Source organism: Cheilinus undulatus, linkage group 18, assembly GCF_018320785.1.
Source record: "Cheilinus undulatus linkage group 18, ASM1832078v1, whole genome shotgun sequence".
NCBI classification, from domain to species: domain Eukaryota; kingdom Metazoa; phylum Chordata; class Actinopteri; order Labriformes; family Labridae; genus Cheilinus; species Cheilinus undulatus.
This window is the reverse complement of record NC_054882.1, coordinates 37,789,429-37,813,037: the sequence shown is the minus strand read 5'-3', so window position 1 is coordinate 37,813,037 and position 23,609 is coordinate 37,789,429. Positions and strand designations below refer to the sequence as shown.

The window sequence follows — 23,609 nt, the reverse complement described above, 5'->3', positions numbered from 1 at the left end:
GCATGTTTGGATGCCAAGCGATGATGGTACAGTAAACACAAACAACAATCGATATTAAAAAAAAAGAAACGAAATGGACAAATTAAGGCAGTATAGGAGGGTTTAGATTCAGTTTTGGCTTAGCACGTATCGTTGGGCGGAAGTTGTGAAGCGGCCTAATTTTCCACCGGAAATACACCACCCCCTGCCGTGCATAGAGCCCATTCAATGACTTTATACACCATCCTGATTTCTGGAGAAAGCCTTCACTGGAGCATGAAAATATCCACTTTGGGAGATATTTAAAAATCTTCCCCCAGCTTTTACTTTTCTTTGATATCATTATTTATTCTTTTGTCAACTGACATTTTAACATATTCAACACCTTCTTGCTGTCTCTGGATGCTCTAAATGTGATGTTTTTCATGTGTATGGTGCTTTAGGATTAAGATTATCAGCCATCTTCATTATGACATTAGAAGTGAACATACAACACATAACAAAGCAGCCCAATAATACTCACTGAGGACACATGATCTAAATTCACCATTGTTCCCAAACTATTTCATTTTGTATGAGATGAACGTCAAAATCCTGCTGACCCCTACTCAGTGGTGTGCACAGAGGGGGGGCGGTTGCCCCCCCCATGACCCAATTGTTGAAAAACGCGCGCTAAAGTGCCCTCTTTGGAGCCAAAATGCGTGCTAAAGTGCCCTCTTGGGAGCCAAAACACACGCTGAAGTGCCCTCGAGAGCCAAAACATGTGCTAAAGTGCCCTCTTTAGAGCCAAAATGCATGCTAAAGTGCCCTCTTAGGAGCCAAAACACATGCTGAAGTGCCCTCGAGAGCCAAAACGCATGCTAAAGTGCCCTCTTAGGAGCCAAAACACAAGCTGAAGTGCCCTTGAGAGCCAAAACGTGTGCTAAAGTGCCCTCCTGGTTGGCAAAACACACTAAACTGCCCTCTTGGGTGGAAAAAACACACTAAACTGCCCCCTTGGCTGGTTAAAAAATGATAAACTGCCAACTTGGGTGGCAAAAAAGAAGTGCTAAAGTACCCTTCTCATTTGCAAAACACACTAAACTGCCCTCTTGGCCAAAAAAAAAAACACACTAAACTCCAGAAGTCCATTAGGACCAAGAAATACTATGAAACATTACTGTTGCAATGACTTTCATGTTGGGCCCTTTTTTGATCTATATTGACCCTGAACTATATCTCACAGAACCAGTTTGGATTATCTGGTGCTAATATGGTGTTAAAATGCACTAGAATACAGGAAATGGCATCTACTTAATTGAAAATGACCCCTAGGGATTTATTTATTTCTGTGTGTTCTTCACAGTCCAGCGTTGAATCTACACAGTTCTTGTGGATGCTGATCCTAACTACAAACTAACTTGAGTAGTCTGTCTAGTTAGTCTGTGTTAAGGCTATATAATGTGCCATTTGTATAACATATAAACATGTCTAAAGTGCCATCGAAAACACGCCAAACTTAGTGCCCTCTTCAGTGGTGAGAACGCGCTGTATGTGCCCTTTTTTTTCTTTTCGCCCCTGCCCTTGCAAAAGTCTTTGCACGCCACTGCACCTACTCCCTACTCCCTACACACAGAGACCATGAAGCCCCCAAAATGTACAAAATTTCACTATATGCACCTTTGTTGTCTTATTTTAAAGGACAAAGTAGAACATTTAGTTTTTATATTTCAACAGGCAACCAAAAAAATCAGATCTTGGAGACGATCAGAACTGTACAGAATAGTAAGGACCACTGAAAAAGAAACTGAGACAATTTTCTTTCACTTGTGAGAAAAAAAAGGTCAGAATTCTGAGTTTAAAGTCAGAATCTCAGAATTCTGACTTTTTTCTCACAAATGAAAAAAAATTTCATCTCAAAATTTTTTTTTTCAGTGGCCCTATTCCTCAGAATTGAGCATCAAGGCCTGCAGTGTGACCTTAGCCTAATGTTAACCCTTTCTTGGTGAACACAGCTATCTGCCTCAGTCTCTGTGTGACTGACCTGCCTGCATTACAGCCAGAGAGCTTTCCCTCCTCTGCACTCTGGTTCTTTTTCTGCTGCACTGAGTTTCATGTTGAGGAGACTGAATTGTCCTCTCACAGGATCTCGCTGCTCATGTCAGACAAAGCTGTAATTATGATAATAAAGATAATAATAATAATAATAATATCACATTATTGTTGCTGTAATTATCAACCATTAAAATAGTCAGTAGCTGCTCTAGAGTTAAAGTAAACCAAGTGCAAACACTTCCTGATACCCGTTTATCACAAGTGGGAATGAACTGTGCGTTTAAAGTTCTCCTCCCTCTGAATCTCACAGCTTCAGACCCACTTCTCATTAAAATGTAAACCTGCTGAGTGTGCAGATGTCACTTCCCGCTGTTTGTCCTAGCCTTTCTTCTCTTAGTCATAATATTTCTTCAGTGTATCCAACCAGTCAGTCACTTAAAGAGAGATTCCAGGTGCAGCAGCCCGTTGGTGCACAGCCTCTGGTTTGTGTGGATGAACTTTTATGTTGAAAATCTTAAAGCTGCATGTCTGATGTTGGTAAATTCTACTAGTGTACATAAAAAATAAGCACTGTGAAAACTGATTGAAAAGAAGCAATGAGACAAAACACAAATAGCCTATAAATATTTTTATTATGAACATTAAAGTGACAAATGCAGTGCTGGATTTTTCTCTTCAGTGGTGTGTGAACTGTTTCTTGACGTGTGTGAGCTGAGTCTGTGTATTTTTCATCGATGAAGCTGTTACCATCAGCCATGGAGTTCTTTCTTCTTCAGTGCAGTTACTGTCGGACAGAATTTTCATTGAAAAGCAAAGTTGTCTGGTAACTAAAGATATATGTTAATAAACTTTGGGTCAATGACCATTTAGGCTGAACTAATCCTCTCTTTGTCCTTCTGCCAATAAAAGAACAGCGCAAAAGTCTAACAAATTTTAAGTTTATTCAACTCAAAACAACAAGATCACTCTACAGCCATGATCATCAAGTATCCTTAGGCTTTAAATGTCTGCAGCTGATAAATCCATCCCACAAACAATGAATATTGAAATAGTTTTAGAATGTCTTAACATTTGATCTGTTTTTACATAAATATACTTTTCAATCATACTTGTTATATATTTTAAAAAAGGGTTAAGGTTGGCAAAAGTGTTACAAAAATAATGGGCGATAAATGGTAAAATGGGTTGTGGAGTGGCCCAAAGGGTCAAAAAATGTTGAAAAATGTGATGAAAATGGGGGGAAAAAGGGGGCGAAGGTAACAAAAATGGGTTAAAAGTGTCAAAAATAGTGCAAAAAATAATGAAAATGGGTTAAAAAGTGGCAAAGATGGATAAAAGTGGGCAAAACATGCAGGAAAAGGTGTTAGGGGGTTAAAATCTTGCAAAATTGGTGAAAGGAAAAAAGTGACAAAAAGTATTAAAAATGGGTTAAAAGTGGCAAAAACAGTGCAAAGAATCAATGACAATGAGGTAAAAAGTGGAAAATAGAAGAAAAGTGGCAAAAAATGATAAAAGAGTAGCAGAAAGAGGATAAAACATGCAAAGTGGTTTAAAATGGGCTAAAGAATTGAAAAAAAAAAGAGCTAAAGAGGCAAAAAAGTATCAAAATGGGTTAAAAGTGGCAAAAACAGCAGAAATATCCTGGCAAAGCTGCAAAAAGAAGTTAAAGAGTGGCAAAATGGGTGAAAAAGGGCGAACGTTGATTTAAAACTTGCAATAATTGTTGAAAAATGTCATGAAAAGAGGTTTAAAAGTGGCAAAATGGATAAAAGAGTGGGAAAAACATGCAGGGAAAGTGGTTTAAGGGGGGTTAGAATCTTGCAAAATTGGTAAAAGAGGAAAAAAATGGACATAAAGTATCAAAAAGGGGTTAAAAGTTTCATAAATGCGGGATAGATAAGGATCTCACTGGTAATGACTCAAAATGTCTTCCGTTTTGAAAGAAAATACAAATGCTACTACAATAATATTTCAATCAGGCCGAAATATTTCATTCATTTTTGTCCGGCCCCAGGGTGTCTGTTGAGAATAAATCTGGCCCTTGTGCAGATACTTGATGACCCCTGCTCTACAGTCACATTATAATAGTAGAATACACCAAAATGATTGAAGTAATGCAAAAAACTTAGTTTTTTAAAGTAATACTTAAATTATTTGATCACCAACAACTTTCAGGTTAACTGTGTGTAGACGCTGACAAAATCACAAAATCCCGGCATCTGGACCAGTGCACCCATGCTGGTCAGCTTGTGGCCTCTCTGGGAGGCCATGGCCGTTCCGCATAGGGCTGGTCGCTGTGCCAGTCCCTGCCCTTAGCATTACGCACAAAGCCCGTGACAGGCGTCTGCTGTCCCCGCACAATGAACACATTAAAAAGCCTACTTATCAGTATTGACCCCGCACCTCTACTGGCTGATAAATGCAGCAACCAGTCATGCAAGAGAGCGTCAGGGGGAATCCTGTTTTAAGGAGATAGTATCTTGTTAAAACAGGAACATTCAAAATAAATAGCTAAATTCCTTTTTTAATGAGATAGTATCTCATAAAAACAGGCAAATCAAAAATAAATACATAAAAAATCCTGTTTTTATGATATAATTATGTTGTAAACACAGGAGATTTTTTTTTTCAAGTGAATGCAAAACACCACCCTACCTCTCCCTCCAAGCATACTTCTCTTCATATTGACTGTTGAAAAAATACACGTGCCCCTCGTCTGTGGTTCAACTCCCTACAGAAGAGTATTAGGGCCACTGAAAAAAAAATTTTGAGACAAATTTTTTTTTTTTTCAATTGTAAGAAAAAAGTCAGAATTCTGAGTTTAAAGTCAGAATTCTGAGTTTAAAGTCAGAATTCTTAGATTAAACTCAGAATTCTGAGAAAAAAAACATTTGAGACTTTTTTTTCATTTGAAGAATAAAGTCAGAATTCTGACTTTTTTTCTCAGAATTCTGACTTTAATCTCAGAATTCTGACTGTAATCTCAGAATTCTGACTTTTTTTCTTGGAATTCTGACTTTAATCTCAGAATTCTGACTTTAATCTCAGAATTCTGACTTTTTTCTCACAATTGAAAAAAAAAAAATTGTCTCAAATTTTTTTTTTTCAGTGGCCCTAATACTCTTCCGTAGACTCCAGAGCTCCATGATCAGGAAACAGTTCACACACACCTCGCGCAGCACCCACGCCGCTGTCACTGTTCTGCCTCGTGGATGTGGAACAGTGCCGTCAGCAGTGTGCTGACGCAGCTGGTTACATGTACCACGGCGAGCCTCTGACTGTTCATGTGGATGATCACAACCAAATGATGCTCCTCATAGCCGAGCTGTACGAAAGGGCTGATGACATTTCTGAGAAAAGCCACCGCCTGCAGGAGTGTATCGATGATTCTTCCGCGGTCTCTGTCCATTCTTTGTCAAAATTTGATCCTCTTTGCCAGCTCCTCCGTGCCAGCTGGTCCGAAAGTTGTTAAACTTTTACGGTCTGATCTTATGGCTTTTCCCGCGATTTATATTTCCACTCCCACATTATCATTTTATCCTATCAATACATGCCATACAACAAAGTCCTCCCTCCCGCCTATGTGGCAAGATTTCATCAGCCTTCGATGCACTTTGGTGGGATAAATTAAACCAGATCACAAACTGTCCTTTGCTGGGCTGAAAGCGGCAGAAATTAAGAACTAAAAAGCAATGGTAGGTACCGAGGTTGATTTGGGGGATTTTTCTCCTCGGTGGCAAAAATGGTTCAGCCTCTGATCACAGATTTGTAATCATTCACTCTGACAGCCAGAGAGACTGGCTGTGATATCCGTAGAGCAATGGTGCGTAACCTTGGGGTCGGGACCCCCTTTGGGGTCATGAGAACACTGAGGGGGGACTCCAGGTGCCCTTAAAAACTAAGACTATTTTTAAAATTACACTGTAGCAGGGATGTGCAAAGACATTTTTGGGGGCAGGGGCTCCAGTGAGAAAAAGGGCACTTCTCTTAATCTATTCCTAAAAAATGCTTAAAGGTAGACTATGCAATTTTTTTCCTCCAGGTGTTGTAGGAGAGCACAGCCTTGAACCTAGATACTATAGTTACTATAAAATGCTAAGTATATTCTACTAATTTGTAGGCATAGTTGAATGTGTGAATAAATTTAAGTGAAATGCCCTTAAAGTGCTAAGTTTTAGTCATGACCACGCCTCTTCATCTCCTTTACATTGTGGTCTTCAGTGTTGCTCATGTTTCTGGTGGATTGTTGAAGATTTTTAAAGGGATACTTCAACATTTTGGCAAATTCGCCCATTGCCATAATTCCTATAGTCAGTAATAGGTTCGTTACCTTCGGTTGTCGGTGCAAGCTATTTTTAGATTGCCGCTGCCAAGTCTGCTCAATGTAAGCAGACGGTATTCCGGCTTTCCCTCATCAAACTCATCAAATACACAATCCAACAACTCCAAAACGCTCTCGTGGACAAGTTGTGACCTGCACATTCACCACGCTATGAAATAATCATCGGACATTACGAGAGCTACGAGAGATTGGCAGAAAGAAAGCAAGCAAAGCAGAGTGACGAGGCAAGTGTCCAGAGGTACGCAATTTGACCCTGCAAAGTTTTCATCTGCCAGAACTCTCGGGGGAAGCCCATGCAATGGTGAGTTTGTTCTCTTCCAAAGTCATGAAGCAAGCATGGAAAAATGAGTGGCAGACGCCAGACCCTGAATTGCCATTCCAGTATAGTGCAGGGCACAGCTGCACTGACACGAAAGGATGAAAATCTTTCGAGCTTGCTACATACAATGCGCCCCGCTATCTGCGATGGCCGGGAATCGAACCCGGGTCAACTGCTTGGAAGGCAGCTATGCTTACCACTATACCACCATCGCTTGTTGAGCCCCCAAACCATACTGCACACAAACCATTGAGGAGCGTACCTGAGGGGAAGATTGACAGATGAAAACACTTGGGAACTGCTGTTACTGCTCCCATGGCCAGTGCCAAAAATTTCCATGATTAGCACCATGGCAACGAGCATCATATACAAACTACTGTGTGAAGCAACCACCGTAACACAGCCATGCTGATGACACACTGGAAAGGAGAAGACAAATCAGTTGTATGCACTGGCTGAGAAGAACTGGCTTCAATAGCTGGGAATGGAACCTAGGTCAGCTGCTTCCAATGCAACTATGATCAACACTCTACCACCGCCAAGACAAAAGTGTTGTTTGAATTTCCGCAACAAACTACGTATTTGGATTGGACTGCCAACACTGCTGTTGATGAAGTCACCAATGACCTATACTTTATGAGACAGTGCAAGAAAAAGCACATGGTTAGACACAAATGGAAAAGCAAGTTTGGGCATGAGAAACTGAAGTGACCCAAGTGAGCTTGTTTAGCAAACATTCATTATGTCTTCAACACATTTCAATACAGGTTGAGTCAAGTCTCTACTTTCTGCATCTGATGCAGAAACCTAAATGTACTGCAACTCCAAAGTAGCTGTTGTTTGAGACCTGGTCTCTGGGAGAATTCAAAAGACTTTCACGTTGTTGGCAGGACTCGAACCTGCGCGGGGAGACCCCAATGGATTTCTAGTCCATCGCCTTAACCTCTCAGCCACAACAACCACAGCAGATGCTTTTTCTGGACGTATTGTACAAACCAACACATTGTTGTCCAACACAGGAAAATATGTGATGTCAGGGTAAGAGAAGCACCAATTCCTGCAAGAGGACCTGTCTTGCTGAAGGATGTTGCTAAGAGGCAGCAGGCCTGAAGTCCACAGGTCATGTGGCTGTCCGCTGGTGTCACTGACACCCTTGTTCAGACTGGAGACACACCAGCAGGAACTTTGTTGGAGATGCCGGGGATTGAACCTGGGGCCTCGAACCCGGGGCCTCATACATGCAAAGCATGCGCTCTACCACTGAGCTACATCCCCTCTGCCTGTACAGAACAGATGGAGCACTAGAGCTGGCAATCTCTGGGCTGGGGCTGACCTTGTGCATGACTATTCGGAAGGGCTGTTGCTGTTGCTAACCATAGAAAATTTGAAAAGGTTAACGAGGCCTATGTGTGAGAGTCTTTGCCCATCTGAGTGAGGGATGTACTTCTGTCCAACAAGTGGGAGGCTAGCTGGAGTCATGAGAGTGATGTGGGCATGACTTTGTTGCCGTGAGGGCATTGTTATCTGAATTCCTTGGTGAGCCACTCGTCTGCTTGTCAGGAATAAACCTCCACTGTCGGGTGCACACATACCTCCAAATCACTGTTGTTGGTGGAACTCGAACCTGCATGGGCAAAACCCCAAAGGATTCCAGCCTTTTAAACCATTTGGCCAGGACAAAACCACCCCTTGCCTGGAGCACCCCCCTCGTCTTGGGTACTTTACACCTAATGTCTGCAAGCTGCAAAGTGGGTGATACCGACGCACCTTGGAATGGAAAACAAGTTTAGGCTCTGAGGAAATGGGACAGATTGGCAGAAAGAAAGCAAGCAAAGCAGAGTGACGAGGCAAGTGTCCAGAGAGCTAAAGCTAAATGCAAAGCCAGAACTACACGCCAGGCATGGCTGCTGCACTGTGTCACTCCACCCAGTGGTTTACTCAAGAAATAGTTCCTAGTATTTGCTTCATGCGTCGTAATCTTACATAATTATACGTTATTATTTCATAGCGGGGTAAATGTGCAGATCACAACTTGTCCACGAGAGCGTTTTGGAGTTGTTGGATTGTGTATTTGATGAGTTTGATGAGGGAAAGCCGGAATACCGTCTGCTTACATTGAGTTGGCACAGCAGGTCCAAACTCGGCAGCGGCGATCTAAAAATAGCTTGCACCGACAACCGAAGGTAACGAACCTATTACTAAGACTATAGGAATTATGGCAATGGGCGAATTTGCCAAAATGTAGCAGTAACCCTTTAAGTTTTTAAACTTTCCACCATGAGTGAAACAGTTTACTGAGTAAGTGACTTTCTGCCTGTGGCAACCAAGTCTAGTGTATTTGTAAAGAAACAGAGACTGAATGAGTGAGCAAAGTGTAAGTGTCTACTGCTTATCATAAGGCTCAATTATGTAACAGCTTTCTTCTTAAATTACCTGAGTATTACACTTAAAAAATGATCATGGTGTTAAAAAAACACCTTCATATTTGGAAAAGAAGCACTTAAATGCTACGATGTATCTCAATTGGGGAACTATATAAACTCAGCTTAGGTGTTAAATTTAAGACTATGGGAGTTGAATTACTACTGACATAGATTTGATTTGTTATTACAGAAGAATAGATAACCAGAACAACTGGGAGCAATTGACTTTGCAAGAGATTTAAAGTTAAATCAACTTGGCATTTAGTTTGTTGTACTTAAAAACTTAAGTTAAATTTACTCAAGTTTTCATTATACATTATTTAAATGTTTTAGGGCAACTGGTTACCTCAAAATTTTTAAGTAAATTCAACTCATCCGGGCTTACAGTGTAGCTGATGTAATAAGTTCGGTTTAGTTAAGGCTCTTCATCATGGTCATACAGGCTAACCTACTGTACTAAAGGGGAGTGACAACAGGTGACTAGAGGTACGTGTATCTAAAAATCAATCATCAAAATCTCCGCATTGATATGCTTTTTATGCACTATTTCATTAAAATGGCGTTTGCATGCATTTGCCAAGACATTGGAGGTGAAGAGGGCATATTAGGGAGCTGAAACAGATCACCATCAAACTTCCCCAGAAAATTACAGACGGTTTTTCCCCTGAAATGTTTAAACATGTAGAGGAGCTTATGTGCATTTTTGGAAGTTTTCTTTCTTGTAGAGTGAGAGGAGACATGTATGCAAAATAGACCAAAATCTCTAAACTGACCACAACATGGAAACACAATGTTTGAACCTGTAGGGTCCTGTCTGAAACAGCTACTACATTATTCTGACTGTAGGCTCCTCAGCTAAAAACTATTCATTCTACTAGATATTTGATACCAGACAGACAGACCTCCTCCAGATGTGAAAGATACACTAAAACTAAGATCATGTTACCATCTGTTAGTATGTGCTTGTTTGGAGCGATGATAAAAATAATAATGATAGAAATAAAATAATAATAATGATAATGGATCATTCGTATAAGGAAATTCTGTATTCTGTTGCTTGGCTATAGAAGCTCAAATCATTTACATTTTACTCATGTCTGCAGCAAAATGCCATTTCCATTTTGTCAATATTTCTTTTTTGCAGTGATTTTCAGTATTTCTGCTGTTTTTTTCCAGTAAAATTAACAAAGTGAGCAGCAGAGGAGTGCAGATGCACTAAGCCTTATTGTTGCAACTAATCATTGGTCTAATAGCAGTTTGGAGGGTTGTTTGGCCGCTTATTTATGTAGATAAGTCTTTTAGTCAGTTCACTGTGATGATAATGTTTATTTTGAAGTACTTTTAAATTCAATTACACCAAAAGAGTTCAAAGAATTTATTGTGCAAAAATAAACAAATTATTAGTGCATTTTTTTCTTTTCTTGAAAACTCTTCCTTCACCATGCCCCTCCTAGTAGCTACAGTCAGTTATTCTAAATATTTACTAGAGACTAGCAGCGTAGAAATCATGACCATGGTGTCATAGCTTATTTCTTTTTTGCTTGCTCTTATGATAAACCCAGCAAAAACTAAAAAAGACACTGTTTTTGTGTGATTGATATACACTGCCTGGCCCAAAAAAAAAAAAAAAGTCGCCACCTGGATTTAACTAGGGGGTTGCTGCAGTTGGTCAGGTCTAGGTTCAGCAACATTATGTGCCCAAAGAATGAGGTCAGCTGACTACCTGAATATACTGAATGACCAGGTTATTCCATCTATGGATTTTTTTCTTCCCTAATGGCACGGGCATATTCCAAGATGACAATGCCAGGATTCATCGGGCTCAAATTGTGAAAGAGTGGCTCAGGGAGCATGAGACATCATTTTCACACATGGACTGGCCACCACAGAGTCCAGACCTTAACCCCACTGAGAATCTTTGGGATGTGCTGGAGAAGGCTTTGCGCAGTGGTCAGACTCTCCCATCATCAATACAAGATCTTGGTGAAAAATTAATGCAACACTGGATGGAAATAAATCTTGTGACATTGCAGAAGCTTATCGCAACAATGCCACAGCGAGTGCATGTTGTAATCAAAGATAAAGGCGGTCCAACAAAATATTAGAGTGTGTGACCGTTTTTTGGTGGCGACTTTTTTTTTGGCCAGCAAATGCATTTTGTAGAAAAAAGTTGAGTATACAACAACTATGTGAATGTGAGGATATTAGAATAAATTGATTATTAAGTCAGAGGTGGAGGGTTTTAAGCATTTTTTAGGAATAGATTAAGAGAAGTGCCCTTTTTCTCACCCCTGCCCCCAAAATGTCTTTGCACGTCCCTGCTACAGTAAGAATAATGTAGTAGCTGTTTCAGACAGGACTCTACAGGTTCAAACATTGTGTTTCCATGTTGTGGTCAGTTTAGAGATTTTGGTCTATTTTGCATACATGTCTTCTCTCACTCTACAAGAAAGAAAACTTCCAAAATGCACATAGATGGTGTTTATTTTGACTGTCCTCTGTCTGTTTGCATCTGTAGATTTCCCCTGAATTCTCCAAATAAGCTCCTCTACATGTTTAAACATTTCAGGGGAAAAACTGTCTGTAATTTACTGGGGAAGTTTGATAGTGATCTGTTTCAGTTCCCTATTATGCCCTCTTCACCTCCAATGTCTTGGCAAATGTATGCAAATGCCATTTGAATGAAATAGCGCATAAAAAGCATATCAATGTGGAGATTTTGATGATTGATTTTTAGATACATGTAGGGTAAACTGAGTACAGTTGAGACACTTTTTGCTTCTCCATATTTGAACAGATATTGCACAAAAAATATACATTGAAAATAACTGATTTTTCGTATGCAGTTTAATTTGTTTGAACACTAAGTTATTACTGATGAATATCATTTATAAGTTGTTTATTTTTTCCACAATCAGGTCAGAAACATGAGGTGCATTTTTACCATGGTACCGTCTCAACTATAACCCATACGTGTGCAGTTGGGACAGTACCCTGATACAGTTGAGACACCTATTGAAACCCATTGATGATGACTGAACATCGATTGTAAATGCAATAAACTTTTAAAAAATGACAATTTTACAAGATATTTCTATATAAATTCATTCCTCTTTCTTGGAATTTAAAAAAATTGAATATTATTGTAAACAAGCAATAATAAAACACCAACTGTAGCCTAAATAGGCTATTTATATTATATATACTATATTTAACTAGACTAAACAGTCTACCCATCTATTAATATATCACAGTTCAAGTAGCACAAATATTACATTTTATTTAAGTTTTCTTAGTTTGTGGTCTTATTATGACTTGTAACCTGTTATCCTTACGATGCACAACCTAACAGCATGTGATGTAACTGAACTCTATCACGGGTACAGTTAAGACATTGTGTCTTAACTGTACCCGCTAACCATCTTGTGCATTTCTCTGGAATTACTCAGTGACCTAACATGCTAGGATAGTGTGAAATATGTGAGTTTTTAGGGCACAGAATAACATTTGCAGTGATGTAAGTTATGTTTGATGGTCACAAAAGGATAATGAGCTATTTATTGTGGAAGGGACATGGTAAAGTGAAATTCTTACCTTAGTAAAAAATACTTTTGCTGATATCTTCTGACTGGAGATGCTAACACTCTTCACTGTGTACTTAGGCAACATATGTTAACTATGTTTGGTCTTGTCATTTGTGCCGGCTGTGACAGTGGGTACAGGCTGTGTGTAAAAGTTTGTTGAGTATCCGTTGCTCTGTGTGAATCCTCGAGCAGAGGCACAGCTCTGTCCGTAACTAAACCAGACCAACCTTTTTTTCTGTTATTTATAGCCATTGATATCAATACATAGCCAACACTTGGTTGTTACTCAAATACTCTTATCCAAACACACACTGATAAATATTATAGCTGTCTGTGACTACAGGCCAGTCAGGCCAGGTCACAGTAGATTTGCTTGTAGCCCCATCTTGTGGACTTAAATGGATCTACAGAAAAGTTGTGGAGGATTGAAACAGCATATTCTCAGAAAACATATACTGTATACTGACATGAATTATGTTTGAATGCATATGTATTATTGTCACCTTCATAATGAGGAAAAATCACGTGAAAGAGTACTTTGACCAGAGATTACAAGTCTCCTTCTTTTTGCACTTTTTCTTATAAATTGAGAACAGGATTTAAAATTTCCCTCCACATGTTAAGTACATAATCAAGTACATTAAGTGTCAGCTTAAAACTGAACTTTTTGATAGGTTTTTATAGTTAGAACTGGCTTAGACTTAGACCAGCTCTTAGTTCAAGGTCCATTTTAGTGTCATAGACTCCGGTCCAGGAGTGTGCTATAAAGCAGGGGTTCTCAACCTTTTCAGCCCGTGACCCCAAAGTAAAGGTGCCAGAGACCGGGGACCCCCACTGTACCTGAAGACGGTTGAACACAGCCATGCACATTCAAGAACAGCGATGTGCAGACAAGGCCGTCCATAAGGGGGGATAAATGGGAGAGCTGGGGGCCTGTGGGGGTTAGGAAAATAATGGTCCATTATAAAGTTAGCTAGATATCCATATCGATATTTGATATTTAACCTGAATAATAACCACTCTTAACCCCTTAATGCCTGTTGTTGCAAATTTGATACATACTTTCATAATACCTCTATCTAATCAATATGCTCAATAAACTACACAACAAACTTATAAATACAATCTGATCAATGACAAAAAAAATGCCCTCAAGTGGATTATCAGTTACCAAAAACACCTAATGAATAAAATGAAAGACTAAAAATATATTTGTTAAATTTTATGGAAATTTGGATTTTTAAAAATTTCAGTAGAAAGTTAAATGAACATTTCAGTTCCAAAGAATTAGAATTTTCTGGCTATTATTTATGATTTCAGACATTAAGGGGTTAACATAGCAACAGGTATCTTTTTTTTAAGTCAGTTGTGCCATAGTATATATTCATCCTAAAAATGTAAATTACTTTTTATTAAAAACAGAATTAAAATAGTAAAAAATAAGTCTGAAAAAGATGGAGGGAAAGGTGGTTAAATGGGATTTTAGAAGAAGCAGAAATGGGTTAGAAGTGGCATAAATTTGATAACAGTGGAAAAAATAGCAAAAAAATGGCAAAATGTGTTGAAGTGGCAAAAACAGGCACAAAAAAGTGGTAAAAAGGATGAAAAAGTGGCAAAAAAAAGTTTTAAAGTGGCAAAAATTGGTAAAACATGCTTTAAATGGGCAAAAATAGGTTAACTGGGGCAGATAAGTTGGTGGAAATGGGTTGAACTGGTCAAAATGGGCATATCAAACAGTGAAATGTAGTTGAAATGGGAAAAAAAGTGAAAAAAAGGGGTTGATAGTGGCAATAATGAGGCATTAATATATGAAAAGTTGCAAGAATTGGTTTAGAAGTGGCGAAACCGGCAGTAAAAAGTGGTGTAAAGGGTTTTAAATTGATAAGAATAGGTTTAGAGTGGCAAAAATGTGTTAAAATTGGCAGAAATTTTAACAATCCATGTTTATATGAGTGTATTTATAACAGACTAAATGCCAGGCCTCCTGTTCAAAGATTCTGACATTATGTTTAAGAAAGTTTTCATCACACATATGCCCAGGTGTCTCACTTTAACAGTTAATTGGGAGATTAATATCAAAGTTAGTGTTTACCAGTTCATACATTTTTGTCCTTCTGTACTTGTAAATTCCTTGGCATTTTTAATCCTGATAACAGTAAAAACTACATTTCAAAATTTTCCAAGAAGCACAAATTAAAAGCTGTTTAAAATCGTAAGTAGATTTGGATAGACAGAGCTCCGTGTGTCTGCTGGTACAGGAGAACAAGGGGTTAAATAATATTGAAAACAGTCAAATAAAAACAGCTTTCTAGAAGTTAAATGTTCTTGTCATAATTCCTCTTAATGTGAGTTTTTAGCCTACATGTCACTTAAACATAATCTCCTCTCTCTGTATCTGTTCTTGACTGTTTTCATTCTTGAATTAATTCACTGAGATCAGCTGATCTCCAGCTCAGTGAAGTCCTCTCTGATTAATATCATATCAGTGGGCTCAGACGTATTGATTATGGCAGCAAATCAATCACTCTGGTTAACAGTCCTAGGAGTCCTAGGAACAAAATGCAGCAAAAATCTGCATGATGCCATCAGAAGGGATTGAAAAGTGGGGGTACCAGAGACTTAAAAGTAATTGATGGGTTAACTCCAAATACCTGTGTGTACCCTACACTAGAACAAGGGTTTTAGCTAATAAACAAGACACTTACCTGTCAAAAAGGAAGTTTGTCTCAGACTCCCGTCTTCAATCAACACAATAGTACATTATGCACAAAAAGAGCCAAGCTCTGCCCTGTGCCATGCTCTCTTTGTAGGTTGGTATTTTATTTTTAAATAGATAAGCTATATAAATGAATAAATAAACAGCTGTATGCACTGGCACACTCCAAAAATAATTTGGCAAGCTCCGCGCATGCAGTTCTCTCTAAAAATCTCACTAACTTTTCTGGAAAGTTGGCAGCCCTGCTTATCATGTACTGTCTCTTTAAGTGTCGCGCATGAAATACGTCACTCTGAGCGCCAGTGCTGTAGTCTTTATTATTCAATAAACCGTGATTTTACAGCATTCATTCTTCCTTATACATTCACAGAGAGGTACATTTTCCAGGTGGCGGTGCCAAGGTAATATCTGTTAGAGAATGTCGTTGGAGTCCAGCAGCTATCCCGGCTCAGTAGCGTTGGTCGCGTGTAGAACTACATTAACCAGCATGCGTCGCGCTCACGTGTCGTAACGTTCCTGCCGGAGAGGTCAAAACAAAACCGGCGATTGAAAGACAGTGAGCGCGTGTGGAGACCCTGGTAAGACAGACACTTACAGAACATAAACTCTTCTTAAAATCGCTGTGAGTGCCAATGACAGTGTGATTGTTGTGTAGTTTTTATTTACTGTAACGTCACTAAACCACTAACCAGTCTTCACATAGCTCGTGCTCAAGTCTTAGGTAACAGCGCCACATTTTGAGCATTATCGTTTTTTTAACCAGTTAGCTTTAGCTTAAGACAAAGTCAATCTTAAGTCTAAATCATTTAAAAGCAGTGAAATTCAGTTTTCATTTCTGCTGCGCCCCCAGTTTAAGTGAAAGGAGCCTGAGCTCTGAGTGTCACTGCACCAACTTTTATGGGTGTATTTTCTGAATGACTGACGCCAGCTGGTTTGGATGCACGCCGAATTCCAAAATGAGCTCTGGTCACACCCAGAGTTTCTTTTGTTTTGTCTGAAGTTCATACAAAATATCTGAACAAACAGATACACGTACAATGGACCAGTTTTCAAATGCAAAATGGTGAAACTACATAAGAAGCACGTTTCTTTCCAGAAGCTAGATTTAAACCAGTTACTGGGAACTATAAATGTGATATTCATCTGGATATCACTTGTTTTTATCTTGGTCTCCCATAATAAGACGGGATGCATGAGCCTATCAGCATGAAATAGGTATTGGCAGAACTGGATTTAAAAATAAGATATCAGGATCAGCAGATTTGACAGATCTGCCGATATATCAGACGTACATATCAGCAGTATATATCAAATATAACCCCTAGATATTGGTAAAATATGCAAGCCCAATTCCCAAAATAGTGTATGCTGTTTAGGGCTGAAAAATATGCAAAAATAATCTAATTTTTTTCCCCGATACTGCGATTTAATATGCCATTATTATTAGGTTCCTCATCTTATGTATGTATGTATTTATTTATTTATTTATTTTTTAACAAATTCAAGCATTAAGCATTCTATATTATACCCTACATTCAGTCAGGAACACTCATCATACATTTAACCATTTGTTGCAAAATGAGTATACAGTTTATTTGTCAGAGAAGGCTCTGCTCTAAAGATGCCCCCTCGGTTAGTCAAGCAGCATGCTTTGACTTTCCAGGAAGCACATGGCTAGAAACCCCCATACAGATGGATTCATAAATGACCATGTGAATTGAAAACAATGAATTTCAGAAGCAATTAATCCATAGAAGCTTGAATCTTGTTATAAGGGTGCAACAAGCTTTAAGCTATATAAGGAGGCGGCTGGGGTGGGGGAGGTAAAGCTGGCTGTTAGCTGACCGCTGCTGGGGGTATGACTTCCATGAACTAATGCTAAGCTTCATCAATATTAGATAGAAAGAACCTGTTATTTTTATACATATTGCAGATTTGATACCAGTTGCTTCATTGAAGATCATCATGTTTATGCCACTCATTTTGTCTAAAACAAAAAACACAAGAAGGAGGATTTTTTTAAACCATTTTTAAAAAATGACACTGGAATGTTTGCATAATGTGCATAAGTCTCTGCTGCTGCAAAAATGAGTGTATTAAACTGCTATTTTGACACATTTCAAGTTAAAGAAATATTGCAACTTCTGTGATTTGTAAATTGTAGCAGGCCATATTGTGATTTAATCTACTTTGCAATTAATTGCCCAGCCCTAGTGCTGTTTAAAATGTAGTAAAAACATAACTCAGTGATCTGCAAATCTCATTAATCCACATTTTTTCCCACTTTAACAACATATCAGATGTCAAAATTGAGACATTTTAACATTTCATAAAAAAAACATCTCATCTAGAATTTGATGACAGCAACATCTCACTAAAAAGTGAATAGGGAAGGTTTGAAAGGAACATTTTAGAGAGGCAGGGTCCTCCAGAACTGAGGATGCACAATGGTTTACCCATCTGCAGTAAACTGCATCTGAAAATTGTGGGACAAGTTCAGAAACATGTTCTATTATCTAATATCATCATTCAGAGGACCTGGAGAAATCTCAGAGCTCATGTGACAAGGCTGAACGTCAGTTTTCAATGCTTGTGATCTTCTGGCCCTCACATGGCCCGGGATTAAAAACAGACATGATTCCAGTGTTAATTTCGACGACTAAAACTACGACTGAAACTATTTGTTGACAGCCTTTTTTTCCAATAACAAAAACTAGACAAAAACTTACAAAAATAGATCTGTGATGAATGAAACTGACAAAAAGTGCATTTAGTTTTTGTCAAGATGACTAAAACTAGACTAAAATGTAATTTGGTTTTTGTCAGACATTCAAAATCTGTGATATTTCTCCACTGTAAGTAAATCTGTCTAAATACAATGCATCTGTAGCAATTCTGCCTCTCAGCTGTAGAAAGCAGGGACCCAAGGTTTGGCAGAGTGCAGAGAACACACTACCATGACTTGGTACCAGATTTAGGCAAGAAAATAAATGCTTGAACTAAAAGTAAAGACTAAAATGTGCGGACTTTTATGGACTAAAACTAGACTAAAATGTTTTGATTTTTCGTCGACTAAAACTAGACTAAAACTAAAAAGGATTGAAATGAATAAAATGTGATTAAGACTAAAACTAAAATTAAAACTAGCTGCCAAAATTAACACTGCATGATTCTGGACTAGAAATCACTGCATGGGCTCAGGAACACTTCCAGAAATCTCTGTCTGTCAACACAGTTCCCTGTGCCACCAATGCAAGTTAAAGCTGTATCATGCAAAGAGGAAATCATAAGTGATCGCAATCCAGAAATGCTGCCTCCTTCTCTGGGCCATAGATCATTTGAAATGGTCTGAGGCAAAATGGAAAACTACACTGTGGTTAGATGAATCAAGTATGAAATTCTTTTTGGAAACCATGAATGCTGTGTCCTGTGGACTAAAAAGGAGAGAGACCATCCAGTCTCATAGCAGCACACAGCTCTAAAGCCTGCATCTCTGATGGTTTGGGGTTGCATTGGTGCCAGTGGCGTGGGCAGCTTACACATCTGGAAAGGCACTATCAATACTGAAAAGTATACTGAGGTTTCAGAGTAACATATGCCCCCACCCAGACAATGCCTTGCATATTTCAGCAAGACAATGTGAAACCACATGCCCCATTCATGACAACAGTATGCCTTCAAAGTGGTCTGAGCTGGCTGGCATGCAGTCCGATAGAAAAAAAAAAGGCTCATCATAATGGAGAAATCCGCCAAAAAGAACCTGGACTGTTGAGCAGTTAGAATCCTACATCAGAGAAGAATAGGACAACATCCCACTCTGAAAACGCCAGCCACTGGTCTCCTCATTTTTCCAGATATTTATAGATTATTGTTGGAAGAATTGAAGATCCAACGTAGCGGTGAACATGGCCCTGTCCCTACTTTTTTGAGCTTTTTTGCTGCCATCAAATTCAAAATGAGCTAATATGTTTCATGAAATGGTAAAAATATCTCAACATCTAATATGTCGTTTATGTTCTATTGTGAATAAAATTTGGGCTTATGAGAAAACTCAAGCTACTTCTGTTTGGCACAGCACTCCCAGAAATCTACTGCTAAGTTGCACGCACAGATCGCCTGTTTTTCCTAACTTCCTCCACTCTGAAATGCTCTTCATCCTCCTCTCCGTACAGCACCCCTGATGGCTGGTCGACTCCTCAAAGTCTCGTCTCTGGCCACAGCGGTGTTCGCCTCCTCCGGGTTTTACATCTACAACAAACAGCTCGACCTCAATGACCTCAGTGTGATCCGCTTTGGACGAGCCGCGGCTACCGTGAGTTACTGCACGTCTCTGCTTTGAGTCTACAGGTGTCTCACCTGAGCCTGCTTGATGAAAAAGTCTGATCTGATCAGATTAAAGATATTCGATTGGAACAAATCTTGAAAATGGGTTGAAAAGAAAAACAAGAATTGGTCATGTCATCTTAGATTTTATCTGCATAAATCGCCCAGCTTGTGTTGATGTAAACTTTTGAAAAGTATATTTATCGGAGTAAAACCTTTTGCATGACAGAGGTCTGATTTTTTTTTACAACCCTAGTTCCAAAAAAGTTGGGGCGCTGTATAAAATGTAAATAAAAACAGTATGCAATGATTGTCGAATCTCATAAACCCATATTTTATTCACAATAAAACATAAAACAACATTTCAGATATTGAAACTGAGACACTTTACCATTTCATGAAAAATATTAGCTCATTTTGTTGGCAGCAACACATCTAAAAAAAGTAGGGACAGGGCCATGTTTCCTATTGTGTAGCATCCCCTCTTCTTAGTCTGTAAATGTCTGGTAAGTGAGGAGACCAGAGGAATGTTGTCCCATTCCTTTCTGATGTAGGATTCTAGCTGCCCAACAGTCTTGGGTCTTCTTTGCTGGATTTTTCATTTTATGATGGTCCATTTTTTTCTGTCAGGGAAAGGTCTGAACTGCAGGCAGGCCTAATCTGACACGCCAGATGGATTTGTTTCACATATCCATCTGGAAAACCTTCAATACTAAGTGTTTGGGAAAGGGCAGAGGATTTGGAAAAAACTTGGAGTGTGACTGGATGAACGTTCTGTCACGTCTTTATGGGCCAATCAGAGCAACAAAACACGTGACGCAGTTGTGACCGAGGTGCGCGTGCACAGCTAGCAAGGAATAACGCAAACAATGGCGACTGTAGACATGTCAGTGTATGACTTTTGTCGCTTTTGAAAAGAAAACAACTCTTTCCTGTCCTTTGTTCTTCTTTTAATGAAGATATTTCGTCAAGTTCTGATAAAACTGGCGCTTTAGCAGCATCCACGCTAATCTCTTCTGCCATAATTGCAACAGTCTGTTGTTGCTGCTTGCTTACGTCATGACTCCACCAAGCCTGAAAGTATTGCACCTCGTCACTGATTGGTCCTGTCACTTTCTAACCAGGCCCAAACAGTTCAGATGGGAGCTTTGTAAGATGGATTCGCCAGTGAGAAACACGGAAACGGGCGTATCCATCTGCTTTGCAAGGTTAAGGCGGGCCTGTAAGAGCTGATAATGTAACAAAAGAAGAGTAGTAAAAGCTCATAATGCAATAACTAGTTGATATTGTACCAAAATCCTCCTGTTACATTTTGCATCTGTTCTTACACTGGGAAGCAAGCAACAATATTTCTCCTAATAATGTAATAATTTTATTACATTCCAGAGGTAATGGTAATTTCTTCACAATAGAGTGTAGGGCTGAACAATTTGGTAAAATAATCTAATTGCGATTTTTCACCCGGTTTTGCTATTGCAATTTAATAGGCGATTATTTCTTAAGTTCCTTATATTGTGTTATTTTAACCAACAAACACAAGCAATAAATTATTCTGTATTATAAAGAACACATTATTAGATAAAACTAGAACTATACAATTTTGGAAAATATCTAATTGTGATGGTTTTGACTCCCATTGCAAATTTGAAAGGAACTGATGTATTGAAGGAAGTTATAGTTATTATGTAATTCTCACATTTAATAAGAAAAACACTAAGAAACACTATTCTAAAAAATGCCTGTGGATGATTGCATGATCTGTAATGAACAACTGCTGCAAAAAGTATTAAACTGCTATTATAAATAAATTATAGAAATTTCAGGTTAAAGAAATATTACATCTTTTGGGATTTAAAAATTTCAGCAGGCCATATTGCAATTTAATCTAATTTTCGATTAACTACCCACTCTTCCATTAGCGTTTGATTTAATTTAAGGCTCAAAATGTTCAGACACAAACACCTCCTCCTCCTGGGCATGTGTATGTCTGTGTGTGTGTTTACTCATGCATGTGTGAACTGTTGCTAACAACACAACATTTTGTAATACTAAAGTTAGTTCAAGTCAAATGGCATGCTTTGACTTTCCAGGGATCACATAGCTAGAAACCCCCAAATGGATGGATACATTTATGAATATGCATATTGAATACAATAAAATTAGTTCAAAAGCAATTAATCCATAGTAGCATGAATCTGAATATGAAGGTGTAACAATCTTTATGCCATGAAGGAGGAGGCTGGGGTGGAGGAGGTGAAGCTTTGCCAGTAGCAGCAGCATTGTGCATCTGCATTAATGAAAGCAGGGATTAGTGAGAAGTACGTCACATATGTGGAGCTCATGCTGCTGTCTTTTGACTCAGTGCACCAATGTGACTTGTGATTTGGTTTTCACCCATCTTTGTGCGCTGTATGAGAAACTTGGCTGACCTTCCTTAGACACTTGAAGGATGGAACATCGGTATGCATTTCTTTATTAGGCCATTTTACATGATTTGCATTCTTATCTCTGCTCTCTACTGACTTTAAAAACTGAAATGGCTCCACAGTTTTCTGGCAGATTAGTGAACCATGGCCCATCTTACTTCTGAGAGACCCTGCTTCTTTAAAATGCTCCTTTTGTGAGAAATGCCATCAAATTCAAAATGAGTTAAAATTTGCCATGAAATGGTAAAATGTCTCAGTTTTAACATTTGATATGTTGTTTATGTTCTGTTGCGGATAAAATATGGTTTTATGAGATTCTGGACTACAACGTTTCCCCATCAGGTTATGCAGCAATTGCTCAAACATCAGCTTACCTCGACTTCACTAAGATATTTTATATTAGTGCTGGCAGGAAAAGGTCTGGATTAAGTCAGGGTGAAATTTTAGCTTTAAATTTTAGGAGATTTTCAGGAATTTTGTGCATACATGAAAACTTCAAAAACGAAATTGTGACTTCTTATTGGCTCCTCAGTTGTTTATTATCACTGCTCTGTTTGTCTGCAGACGGCGGTGATCAGCTACGACTACCTGACCGCTTTCAAACATGTGGAGTACGGCACGGAGGAGTACTGGGCCCTCAAGTCCAAGGTACTAAAACACTTATTTTATTGCTATGACAGCTGTGTTGCCTGCTTTGAAACAAACTAAGCAAATACATTTCCTTTGGCCATTTCATCAAAATGGGCTGTGCTGGTAGAAAAGAATGAAAAAGCTTCTGCAAAAACTGTTCAGTTCTAAGTCAGCACTGACTGGCAACAGCAATAAAAAATGGCGGGTGTCTGATAGTGAGAAACTCACTGACTGGAAGCTTTCATAGCACAGTGGGCTGTTTTGAAGGGCTTTTATGGTGCATGTTTCCAGCTCAGTTCCACATGTTGAACTAATCATTTAAGCACAAAACAAGGCTTGTTTTCAGGTCAGAGGAGGCATGTGATCAAGGCTTGACAGCCAAAACCTTTGATTATGTTTTTAGAACCTTAAACTACTTTTTTGCTGTTCTACTTGGCTGAAATACAAGCAGTATGTTTTTTTTCATTATAAAACTTGTTCCAGCCTGTTATGATGCTACAGAGATCCAAATTTGTATGGTTATTTAACAAATGATCACTCTCTCTTTGATATTGAGAGGTTTTTAGCACACAGTTGAGCAAATGGAGACAGAAGCTACTTTTATACAGAAGTCACACATTTATGTCATGAAGAGGCACTTTGTTATGCTTTATTAATTGCAAAAATAAAATCATGATTATTTTGATTGATACTGTGATCATGATTAAGTAAACACAATTATTAACTAATTTAGCATCTGCATCAAAAATTGATTGATGAATAGATGAAGCGCAGTTGTCCAGCACTGGTTTTATAATCCTCTAAATTTAAATACACACGCATATTGCCCCTTC

The 23,609-nt window shown here is 38.7% G+C and overlaps 1 protein-coding gene and 3 non-coding genes across 4 annotated transcripts in view; 1 reads left to right on the top strand and 3 right to left on the bottom strand.

The window, feature by feature from the left end:
- Positions 1–6,816: 6,816 nt before the first annotated feature.
- On the bottom strand, positions 6,817–6,888 carry trnag-ucc. The gene has a single exon. It is a non-coding gene; the product is annotated as a tRNA-Gly (tRNA).
- A 664-nt stretch (positions 6,889–7,552) lies between these two features.
- trnas-aga lies at positions 7,553–7,634 on the bottom strand. The gene has a single exon. It is a non-coding gene; the product is annotated as a tRNA-Ser (tRNA).
- A 229-nt stretch (positions 7,635–7,863) lies between these two features.
- On the bottom strand, positions 7,864–7,949 carry trnaa-ugc. The gene has a single exon. It is a non-coding gene; the product is annotated as a tRNA-Ala (tRNA).
- Positions 7,950–15,926: 7,977 nt separating this feature from the next.
- adck1 (aarF domain containing kinase 1) overlaps positions 15,927–23,609 on the top strand; it is a 123,153-nt gene continuing 115,470 nt past the window's right edge. The window contains exons 1-3 of the mRNA XM_041811868.1: positions 15,927–15,975; positions 19,570–19,709; positions 22,711–22,794. Of these exons, the coding sequence (XP_041667802.1) occupies positions 19,578–19,709; positions 22,711–22,794 (216 nt within the window). The 5' untranslated portion in view covers positions 15,927–15,975; positions 19,570–19,577. The remainder of the gene's footprint in view (positions 15,976–19,569; positions 19,710–22,710; positions 22,795–23,609) is intronic.